The following is a 12,274-nucleotide window of genomic DNA, read 5'->3' as shown; positions in this document are numbered from 1 at the left end:
TTTGAGAAATGAGGACTTTATTAGAGAAATTTGCTGCATATTTTTTTTCTGAGTTTCCCCATTTCCTTCTAATTTTGACTTCATTACTTTCGTTTCTGCAAATGCTTTTGAATTTCATGTAATGGAAAGGATCTATTTTTCTTACCATGATCCTCTCTATCTCTTCTTTGGTCATAAACTTTCCTTTTATCCATATATCCGACAGGTCTATTTTCCGTGGTCCTCTAATTTATTTTTTTTTTGGGGGGGGGAGTTCCCAAGTTCATTGGAAAGAAGGCAAAAGTAAATATTAAACAGCTCCTCTTGGTGTTTTGAAGCTCATCCCAACTGTGGGCTGGGTAACTTGCATGTTGGACAAACTACCAAAGTCCGGGAGTTTCAACATTTCTTTGGTATCAGGGTCCACTTCAGTGCTTTCCTGATCCAAAGCAGAGACCTCAGGGACGTAGTTATCCCTCATTTCTCTTTCTTCTTCCTGCAGTTTGATGGAGATACCTCTCACAGGCTTCATCAGATGAGTAACATATCCCGCGATCTTGTTGGGGAGCTTCTTGCTGGGGATGATGGCGATCTCCTCGCACACGCGTTTGTTGGTGTGGAAGTCATTGCCTAGGCGGGTGTAGTACTTCTCGATGATGACTCGCGCCGCCTTCTTCACGGTCTTGGTCCTAACGCGACCCTAGGAGCGGGGGAGTGAGAGGCTGGCACGGGAGCAGGAAGACGGACCCCTTCCCACACCGCTCACGCCTGCCAGGCTCCGGCTTGGGCCAGGCCCCGGCTGGGCTCAGGCCCACCACGTCCGCGCCCCAGCCCCTCCCTCCAGAGCCCCAGAGGCAAGCTCCGCACAGGAGACCCTGCCAGCCATGCATCCCCAAGGGAGCGGAGGCTCCCAGGCTCCCGGGTGGCCGCGCGGGGCCCAGGGGAGCCGCGGATGGCAACGGATGGCAATGGATGGCAACGGATGGCAGGCGGCTCTGGCGCCGAGCAGCCTCTAATTTACTTTTGATATCATTTTTTTCTAAATCATTTATACATTTCAACCATATGTTGATATTAAATGCAAGAGGCTAGTCTCTGCCCAGTTTGTTCCAAGTTAGTTTCGGGTTTTCCTAGCAATGGGTTAACCAAACTTGATTACAATCAATATGTACCACTATGTATTGTATACTTAATTTATTCCACTGATCCACCACTCTATTTCTGCACATTTTTTTCATTGATTCAGTTGATATACTTGACTTCTTGTTCTTCCAGATGAATTTTGTTATTATTTTTGAAGCCTACAAAATAATATTTGATAGTTTGGCATATCACTGAATAAGTAAATTAGCCTAGGTGGAAATGTTATTTTTATTACATTTGCTCAGTCCATGAGCAATTAACATTTCTATTTTTGTTTAGTTCTGTATTTGTGTGAAAAGTATTTTGTAATTGTATTCATACAATTCATTTATGTATTCATTTTGTGAAGTGTTGTGAAATTTGGTTGATATGGGTTTGTCTTGAGAAGTAGGATCCCAATTATTTTCTATCATCTGAAATTATTTTAAATGGAATTTCTCTTCTCTCCTCTTGCTGAATTTTGTAGGTAGTATGAAGAAATCTTGATGACTTATATGGGTTTATTTTATATCCTATATCTCTGTTAAAGCTGTTTATTGTTTCAACTACTTTTTTGTTGATTCTTTAGGGTTCTCTAAGTATGCTATTATGTCATCTGCAAATATCTTTGTTTCCTCATTGCCTAGTTTTATTCCTTCAATTTTTTTTCTTGTCTTATTGCTATAGATAGCATTTCTAGTACAATACTGAAAAATATCAGTGATAATAGACACCCTTGCTTCTCCTCTAATATTATTGGGAAGGCTTCTAGTTTATTCCTAATTACAATAAATGCTTGCTCTTGATTTTAGGGAGATACTATTTATCATTTTCAGAAGACTTCATTGATTCTTGTTTTCTGTTGTTTTTAATAGCAATAGGTGTTGTATTTTGTCAGAGGCTTTTTCTGAATCTATTACTATAATCAAATTATTTTGTTATTTTTGTTATTGATATGGTCCATTATGTTAATAGTTTTCCTAATATTGAACAAGCCCTGCATTCTTGCCATGAATCCCACATGCACATAGTGTATGATCTTTGTGATATAGTGCTGTAATCTCCTTGCTACTATTTTATTTAAATTTTTTGCACCAATATTCAAGAGAAGTGATCTGTAGTTTTAATTCTCTGTTTTTACTCTCTGAGTTCAGGCATCTAAATCATATTTGTGTGATTAAAAAGAATTTGGTAGGAATCCTTCTTTACCTATTTTCCAAATATTTTATATAGTATTGGGATTAATTGTCCCTTAAATGTTTGGAAAAATGCACTGGTAAATCCATCTGGTCCTGAAGATTTTTCCTTAGGGAACTCACTTATGGCTTGTTCTAGTTCTCTTTTAAAGATAGGATTATTTAAGTATTCTATTTCCTTTTCTGTTAACCTGCACAATTTTTCTTTTTGTAAGTATTTACCCATTTCACTTAGACTGTCAGTTTTACTGGCATATAATTAGGCAAAATAACTCCTAATAATTGTTTTAATTTCATCTTCATTAGTAGTAAATTTACCGTTTTCTTCTTTTTTAAAATAAAATTTATCAATGATTTTTTCTATATTACTAGCTCCAACTTTTATTTATTATTTCAATGGGTTTTTTATTTTCAATTTTTTAAAACTCTTTTTTGATTTTCTTACATTTAGGTGTTGAATGCTTATTTTTTATTTATCTTTACTCTTTTTTAAAAAGTTGCATGCCCAATTCATTTATCTGTTCTTTCCCACTTTTATTGAGGCACATGTTTGGAGATAGAATTTTTCCCTTAAATGCTGTTTTGATGACATCCCACAAATTTTGATATGCTGTCTCATTGTTGTCATTTAATGAATTATTGATTCTATGATTTGTCCCTTGATCCACTCATTCCTCAGGATTGTATTATTTAGTTTCTAATTAATTTTTATATTAATATTTGTTTTTCCCAATTATACATAAACCAATTTTGACCATTTTTAAAGTAGTTTTGAGTTCCAAATTTCCTCCCACACTTCCTGAGTAGGCAAGTAATTTGATAGAGGTTATGCTTGTATAATCATGTAAAACATATTTCCATATTAGTCATGTTGTAAAAGAAAACACAAAAAAAACCCACAAGGAAATAAAGTTAAAAAAAATTGTATGCTTTGATCTCTATTCGGAATTCACCAGTTCTTTCTCTGAAAGTAGACAGCATTTTTTCATCATGAATCAATTGGAACTGTTTGGATAAATGTATTGATCAGAGTAACCAAGTCTTTCACAGTTGATCATCATTACAATATTGCTATTACTGTGCACGATGATCTCCTGGTTCTTCTCACTTTACTTGGTATTAATTCATGTAAGTATTCTAGGTTTTGCCGAAAGCATCTGTAGCAGCAAACACCCTAGCATACCCAGGGTGGCTGCCAACACAGGTTCTTACTTCTGCTTTTCTAAAGGAAAGCAACTCAAAATGGGTTAACAATCTTGCTTTAATCAAACACATGTCATTTACCTAGTTCAGGGGGAAAAGGTAAGCACCCCGAACTTCAGAGAATATAAACAAGTTACAAGCAGACAGAGAAACAGATCAGCAGACAGGCTTCTAGCTGTCTGACCATTACATACATACATACCTAGTCAGTTACCAGAGAGGGAAGCACCAACATCTGGGTTTTCAAAGCCAGCAGGCTCAACGGCTACCCCAAGTCTCATCTGGTCAAATCACACAACTGTTCTCAAAGTGAACCCCAAAACAAAACCTCACATCAGGGTACATATAGCCTCAGAGAATGTCACAGCCCTCTTGACCCACTGCCCAATCAGAAAGCAACAAGGTGTAAGCATTCCTGAAAAACAAGCCTCCCAAACTGGCATCAAGTGACCACATTCAGCCTATTAGGGGGCAGAGTATATTTTCAAATCCAGGAAGGTTCTCAGAGTCACTTAAGCCTATCAAAGGGCCTAGGGGCAGGGAAGATCTTAAATTCCCAGTCCCATAACAGCATCCTGTGCATCATTTATTAAAGCACAGTGGTATATAACACACATATATCAACTTGTTTAGCCATTCCCCAACTGATTGGCTTTTGTTCAGTTTCCAATTCTTTGCCACCACAAAAAGAGCTGCTAAAAATTTTTTTTTTCTACATATAGGTCATTTTGCTTTATTTTTTTTAAAAAAGACATAATAGTGGTATTTCTGGTTCAAAGAGTATGTACAGTTTTATAGCCCTTTGGACATTGTACCAAATTGCTGTCCAGAATGTTTGGATCAGTTCACAATTCCATCAACAATGTATTGGTGTACCAATTTTCCCACAACCCCTCCAATATTTTTCATTTTCCTTTTCTGTCATATTAACTAATCTAATAAGTGTGAGGTGGCACCACAGAGTTGTTTTAATTTGCATTCTAAGCAATGATAATTTGGAGCATTTTTTTACATGACTACAGATAGCTTTGATTTCTTTATATGAAAAATGCTTGTTTATATTCTTTGCTATTTATCAATTGGGGAATGACTTGTCTTCTTATAAACTTGACTCTGTTCCTTATATATTTGAGAAATGAGGCCTTTATCAGAGAAACAATGCTCACCCCTCCTTTCTTTCTCTCTACAATAAGAGGTCTTTCATGCCTCCTCATGGGATATAATTTACTCTATTCTGCCTTTCCCTGTCCTTTTTTTCACCCCTTAATTTTTATCATTAAATCAAAGTTCAATTTATATATACCCTCTATCTAAGTATACTTCTTCTAACTGCCCTAATAGAGATGTGGTTCTTAAGAGTTACAAGCATTCTCTTCTCATGTAGGGATATAGACAGTTTAACCTTATTGAATACTATGATTTTTTTCCCTGTTTTACCTTTTTATGCTTCTTTTGAGTCTTGTATTTGATGATCAGATTTTCTGTTCAGCTCTGGTATTTTCATTAGGAAATTTTGAAAGTTACCTTTTCATTGAATGCCCATCTTTTCCCCGGAAAGATTATGCTTAATTTTGCTGGTTGATTCTCCAAGCTCCTCTGTCTTCTGGAATATCATATTGCAGGTCTTTTGAACCTTTAATGCAGAAGCGACTAAGTCCTGTGTAATTTAATTGTGGCTCCTTGATATATTATTGAATTGTTTCTTTCTGACAGCCTGCAGTATTTTCTCCTTGACCTGATAGTTCTCAATTTTGACTACATTATTACTTGGAGTTTTCATTTTGGGATCTCGTTCAGGAAGTGATTGGTAGATTCTCTCAATGACTATTTTAACCCCTGGTTCTATGATATCAGGGCGGTTTTCTTTGACAATTTCTTCAAAGATGCTGGCCATGCTCTTTTTTTTGTCATGGCTTTCAGATACTATGATAACTCTTAAATTATGCTTTACTATTTCTTCTTTTTTCTGTAGAAAAATGTTGTCTTGTGAGATGGCCTTCTGATAGAAAAAGGGAGAGAAATACTGGGGCAGAATAGAAAGATGTAAAAAAACAAAGGTATCAATACAACATATTTAATTTTTAAAAAGGGTAACAGGGAAACAGTGGAAATAGCATGAAATAGTTATTCCAAGTATTCAGTTAGGTGAGGAATTTGTGCCTTTCACCCACTATGTCAGGTTCTTGCCCCACTCTTTTTTTCAGCATTGCACCCAGTCCTTTTTATCTATTTGTGACTGGTTTGGGACATTTCAGGGGAGGAGACAAAAGTCTATTTATTTAGAATTATCTTCTGAGTAAAAGTGGAATCTCCATTGGGATTCTGGAAGTTCCATTTGTTAGGGAAGCATTCTCTCCCTAATGCCTGTTTGTGAAAGTCACACCAAATACACTAGTGGGACACTCATTAATAATGATATATTAGAGATGATTAGAATGCAAAGAACAGTCTCATCAGATTACAGCAATCTGAAGATAGGTCAGACATCAGCTTTAAACTACATGAAAGGGACTCCTTAATTACGGCCTCATTATTAACTAGAACAACACATATCTTGACAAGGCTTCTTTATTTTTTTCATGTCAGAGTTAGCTTGAAGTTCCCTACCAAATAATACTCCTAAATAAAAGTAGCTTCTCTGACCTATCATCTAAAACTTTTCAGGCCATTACCCCTGAAAAATCAGAAAACTCCTATAGGAAGTGAATTTAATGCCTTATTTCTTCATCTTTCAGTCCTTTGTAAAATTTATGTGGAAGGGGTTTAAAATGTCCTCCACTTTACTGAGAGTGATCAGAGAGGTCAGCAGTAGTAAGATGATCTTGTCAGAGGCAGAAGCACAGATGATATCTACAGCATGCAAAGTAGTCCCTTTGCTGTGAAAGTTGATAGTGTGTAACCAAGTCACACTTTAGCTTAGCCTTTAAAAAAATCACACAGAGTCGGCCACATGGATTTAATAATCTGTTGGAGCTATGTGAGCTTAAATATCACCATTCAAAAGAAGACAGATTTTTTTTCCCACTATCTCTCCTACAAGCTAGCTCAAGGGGAGTTGGGTTTCATGAAGGGTTGTATTAGTATGCAGGAAAAATGTACACTTACTCTTTGAATTCACATTGGTGTTATCCCTTTTTAATGAAAATGATCTCATAAGTACATCTAAGACTAAGTTAAATAAGAATATATTTTCTTTCTATCCCCTCATTCTTTTTTCTACCTCCTATCCTTCAATTAAAATGGAATGCCCAGGGTCCAAAAGTAGAGCTCCACTTACTGACACAATAGATAAAAAAGTGAACATGAGTTAAATCTCATTCTGAGACAACCTTGATTTTTATTTTGCCAAAAATGGCTCAGACTGGTTCACAGAGATAGAGGGGGCCAGCACTGAAGATTGTGGCAAATCATGCCTGCTATCAAGATGCTTACCTTGTGCCTTTATGTTATACCTTCCTAGGCATAAGTTATATATGGAAGATATGAACTCAAACATTTCTTTATGTTCCAAATTCAATTCAATAAACATGTTTGACACATTTAACATGAGTAAAGTCTTTGGGTAGCTGCTGGACTTATCATGATAAACCCAAAACAATGATCTTTGACTTCTGGATTCTTCCACTCTGTTTGAGGGAGATGCCACACAAATAAGTATCTTAGATCATCCTCCATGATCCAAGGAAAACTGATGAAGGAAATAACTGAGAAGAAGGCTTCACAGAGGAAGTATTCCTACAATAAGCCTTGTAGAAAGACACATATTCTGAAAAATGGAGACTGGGTCACCTTTTTTTCATTCTAGACCTGAGGAATGGCTTATGCTTGCCATTTACATGTGAAAACAATTTTAATATTTTTTTAAATTTTGAGTTCCAAATTAGTTCCCCATTCCTTTCCTCCCCACTTATTGAGAAGGCAAGGAATGTGACATAGGTTATATTAAAGGAATCATGCAAAACATATTTCTATGTCAATCATGTTGTGAAAAGAAAAAGACCCAAAAAAGCCCAAGAAAAATGACATTTGTTTCAATCTGCATTAAAATTACACCAGTTCTTTCTCTGGAAGTGAATAGCATTTTTTTCATCAAAAGTCCTTTCAAATTGTCTTGTATCATTCTATTGGTGAGAATAGCTAAGTCGTTCACATCTGTTCATCATTGCAATATTGTTGTTACTATGTATGATATTCTCCTGGTTCTGTTCACTTCACTTTGTATCAGTTCATACAGCACTTCCCAGGTTTTGCTGAAACCATCGTATTTGTCATTTGTTATTTCACAATAGTATTGTTGGATGAATAAGGTGTTCGTGGAAGCCTGGCACCTGCAGAGTGAGGGCTCACAGAGCCCTTTTCAGAGCTGCTCATCCACCCAATGCCCCAGTAAAATTGTCTTGGCAGACATGTTAAACTAGGTTGAGGGTAATTGACAGGCCTCAAACCTGTCAATGGATCAGGTAATTGTCTATCCCAAGCATGTGAGGACCTCCTCCAGTGGAATGGGTGGAGAACAATTCATTCCAATGGCCAATAATGCAGCTGAAGTAGATGCTGTGGAGTGCTTAGGGTTTAGTGCTTAGACAGACATTGATGGTTACAAGGTCATCCATTGCATCCTGGGCCATCACCAGTCATCTTGACTTTTGTATTGCCACTGGTCTTAAATGACTCTGGAAGAGAAAGGCTAATGACTTCATGCAACTTTCCCTCACTTAAATCCAATTCACGTCCAAATCAAGACATCAACCTATGGTGTCACTGATCTTCCAAAACAAAGGACAAACAACCACAAAGAGGACCTGTGAAGCACTTTTCCATTCATCAGAAGCTTCTCCAATTACTTTTAATTCCTGCTATGTGTAAGACACCATAATAGGCACTGGGGATACAAAAACTAAATTGTAAAACTTTATATTCCTTGAAGAAGCTTACCTCTAAGTAATGAAACATGTAAATGATCAAGCAAATACACAGTAATTTGAGGAGAGAGTGCACACTAACATTTGACAGCCCAGTCAATCAGGAAAGGCTTCCTGGATGAGTTAGCTCCTAAGATGAACCCCGAAAAAAACTAAGATATTTAAAAGAAGGGAATACAGTGTAGCTTGAGGGACAGACTCTGCAAAAGAAATCCAAACAAGAAAATTCTCAATGAACTTGAAATAGCACAAGGGCCCTGGAACACACAAGAAAACTGCAACATCCTTAAGTCACACAAAAAGAAACTAAGGCATATTAAGTCTGAGAATGATTCATTGTTCTTACCCTAGACCAGTAGTCTCCAATATTTTTTTTGATTAAACACCTTTATCAGTAATCCCATTTTTGTTGGTCAGCCATTGACCCCATTTGGGATTTTCTTGTCAAAGTTACTGGAGTGGTTTGCCATTTCTTTCTCCAGATCATCTTACAGATGGGGAAACTGAGGCAATCAAGGTTAAATGACTTTCCCAGGGTCACATAGTAAGTGTCTGAAGACAGATTTAATTCAGGAAGATTAGTCTTTCTCACTCCAGACCGAGCACTCTATTCACTGCAGCACCTAGCTCCCCTTCAGTAATCCCTGGGGAAGGGTATTTTTCCCTCCTGCTTAGATAAAAAATGCCCTGAAGGTCCAAAACCTGCCTTAAAAATGGAGGTTTGAGAAATTTCACAAAATAAGGGAGAATTGGAATGTAGTCGATGAGGAGCAGATGTGATTATATTGGAGACAAGTTGCACAAGATATGTGAGACAAACCATCCTCTTACTCTTTGATTGGATGATCACACAATGAAGCCCAGATACCCCTCTACAAGCAAAATGTATTCTTCCTCACACCTATTCCCATGATGCCTTAATCCTCACTTTGGAGATCACAAGTTTAGAGAACCTTAGATCATAAAGGAAGTAGTAAACAGTGCTAAGGATCTTAAACTAAATATCTAACTAAATAGTTGGCTATTATAGTTCCAGTATGGTCATAATAACAATTCTTTGCTTCTAGGAAACAGGCACTGCAAGAATGAGCCATTTCATGTGACTTTTAACAGCATAAAATTGCAAACAAGCCAATGCTTGAAATTGAAAGATGAGCAATAGTAATTTTCTCCATACCTGTCAGGAGCCTACAGAAGGGACTGGTCATTTGGGCTTTTTTTTCCTGGCAATATATAGTAGAAAGACAACTGGCTATAAAAGTCTTTTAAAGCAGACACTCTAAAGGTCATTTCAAATCGTGTTTCTTTTTGCCCGGGCAAGATACAGTACTCATATTTTTATGGATCCAACATAAAGTCTACAATTTAGGGAGTGAATTTCTTCATATCTAGTGACTTCTTCAAGTACCAGGCAGTGCTTTCATTTGTTTGTTTTTTAACTGCAGCTCTTTTTATTAGAATAACTGGGATATGATTTCCTTCTATGTGTTGGCATAGACTGTCTGTCATGAGATACTGTGCTGGCAAGAAGTCATTGCTGCATAACAGAAATGTGTAGCTTTTATCAAGGATGTCTAACGTGCAAGACTGTGCATCCACGCTTTGTGCCACATATGTTAATGCAAATAAAGTCATCAATCATTCGTTATAGTCCATAATTTTATGTTACATACTTTGACTTCTTTTTGCCTATTGTATGATTTCTCCCATATAGGTATTCCTATAAGTAAACAACCTAATTTGGTGTTTGGCACACACTACTATGATTGCAGCTGAGTTTTGTTTTTGTTTTAATAAGTTACTTTATTTCTCATTCAGTAATTACCACTTTTTTTCTTTTATAGCTATTGAGAGAGCCATGATTTTTACCTATTTAATTCTTTGTCTTTATACCACACAAGTTTTGTCCATCATTTGTTTCAAACTGTGATTGGAAATCTACTTTTATAGCAAAGCCCTTATAAAGTCAAGATAAAATGAGATAATTCAGAGTGGATTTGTCAAGTGCTTATGTAAGAAAAGAAATTCTGATTTTTATAGGGTATCTTGACATAGGAGTGAGATTTCTAATGTTCCCTTTGTAAGGGAAGGGGGTGTTCGTTGATTGCCTCCCCCCACCACTTAAAGGTAATTACTTTTATTTGGTAAGAATACTTCTTGATTGGATCAATCAGAACCTAAGTGGGAACAAGGCCTGAACACCTCCTTTAATGAAAAACATTTGAATTAAGTGCTATAAGAAATCTTTTCCATTAGGTGAGAGACTTGATGGAGCCCTGAGGAGCTGGTATAAACTAGGAGCTAGATCAGAACCAGAGAGAGGCAGCAGAAAGGAAGGAATGAAAAAAAAATCAAGGAATGAGTCAGAAAGAATAGATAGCCAGGTGTATCCTGCTAAAGGAAGAAGAGAAAAGGAGGAAGTGGCTGTGGCAGAGGAGGGAGAGATTAAGAGGATGCCCTACAAGTATCTCAGAACAACAACAACAACAGAAAAAATACTAGCGGATGCTACCAGTTGCAAACATCTACTCAAATCAGGAAAATTCCAAGAAATGGTCTGTTCATCTACTTGGCTTCCCTTCCCGGGGCCCATCACCAATAATATGATCTGTTTTTTCACTCAAACACTTACAGTAACTTGAATATTGCCTCAACCACACAGAGGCCAGGGGTTAACTATCAACAGAGAGAGATGTAAAGTAAGACAGAGCATCCAATTTCTGCCTAAATGTTACAATTTTCCAAAATAGGGACTTGGAGAAATAATTCTTATACTGCTAATATGAACTCTATAAAGCAATAGAGAAGGAAATCAGGTAGCCCTACAGGGCCAATGACCCCAGACCTAAAATGAGCTAATAAGAGTTAACAGAGATGGGATCTTGGGAGATGTGCTATATTGAACTATTGAACTGCAGGGTTGATAACCTATGCAAAGGATATATTTCATGGTAAATGAAGTAACATTGCATGGAGTGCTGTACTTTCCTGACTCAGTTAACCAGGTTCAAGTCAGTCCCATTTATTATCACTTTGAGAACTCATGCAGGACTCATGCCTTCAGTTCTGTGATTATAGGTTCAATTTTCTTATCTGAAAAATGGGGCTTACAATGCTTGAGATAATTTTTGTGAAGCACTTCACATACCTTAAAGTGTTATATAAATATTAGCTATTATTGTCACCTGCTACACAGAGTTGTTGTGAGGAGAGTTCTAATAAATTTAAAACTAGCCTGAAAATAAAACAGAAACACCATAAAGCAAAGCCCCAGATAAGCAAAAACTCAGTTCTTAGTGGGCTGGATTGATTACAGGATCAATTTTTAAAAAATAATAATCATTAGACCTGGCAAGTTCACAGAGTTAACACAAATTGAAGGTTTGTAAATTTATAAATTCAAAATTATTAAACAAATTGAGGAGGGGAGATAGGTGGCACAGTGAATAGAGTACCAGCCCTGGAGTCAGGAGGACCTGAGTTCAAATATGGCCTCAGATATGTAACACCTACTAGCTGTGTGACCTTGGGAAAGTCTCTTAACCCCAATTGCCCTGCCTTCCCCCCCCCCCGAAAAGCAAAAAAAAACAAAAAACAAAAAAAAACTGAGCATTACAAAATATAAGAGCATGTATATTAAATTCCTGAGAGTTGATTCAACATATAATACTCATTAATTCAATAAACATTTAGCAAGTACCTGTTATAAGTTGATCACTGGCGATACACCATGTGTTATCATTAAAAGTAAAAACAACAATATATTTTTTTCAATACATTATCATTTCATTAAATATTTCCCAGTTATATGAAAAATAGTCAATAGTGATTTAGAGCTTTTTTAGTGTGATT

The 12,274-nt window shown here is 36.6% G+C and overlaps 1 protein-coding gene across 1 annotated transcript; it reads right to left on the bottom strand.

The window, feature by feature from the left end:
- Positions 1-261: 261 nt before the first annotated feature.
- Positions 262-5,394, bottom strand: LOC138170218 (small ribosomal subunit protein eS17-like). The gene is made up of 2 exons (XM_069099536.1): positions 5,212-5,394; positions 262-679 (listed from the first exon to the last, which is right to left on the bottom strand). Exons 1-2 carry the CDS (start codon positions 5,392-5,394, stop codon positions 290-292), a joined length of 573 nt encoding a protein of 190 aa, XP_068955637.1. The 3' UTR covers positions 262-289.
- Between the last annotated feature and the right edge of the window lie 6,880 nt (positions 5,395-12,274).

Source organism: Petaurus breviceps, unplaced genomic scaffold (genome assembly GCF_028583685.1).
Source record: "Petaurus breviceps papuanus isolate PSGF00001 unplaced genomic scaffold, PetGlider_PUasm1.0 38, whole genome shotgun sequence".
Taxonomy (NCBI): domain Eukaryota; kingdom Metazoa; phylum Chordata; class Mammalia; order Diprotodontia; family Petauridae; genus Petaurus; species Petaurus breviceps.
The sequence above is the reverse complement of the archived record's forward strand: the minus strand, read 5'-3'. Positions and strand labels throughout refer to the sequence as shown.

What these genes read in the sequence shown, in the direction of transcription:
- LOC138170218 (XM_069099536.1), bottom strand. Translation starts at nt 5,394, where the DNA reads ATGGCCAGCATCTTTGAAGAAATTGTCAAAGAAAACCGCCCTGATATC. An exon ending in AGGAGAAAATACTGCAGGCT is followed by an intron (nt 680 to 5,211) that starts GTCAGAAAGAAA and finishes CCCCGCTCCTAG; the next exon opens with GGTCGCGTTAGGACCAAGAC.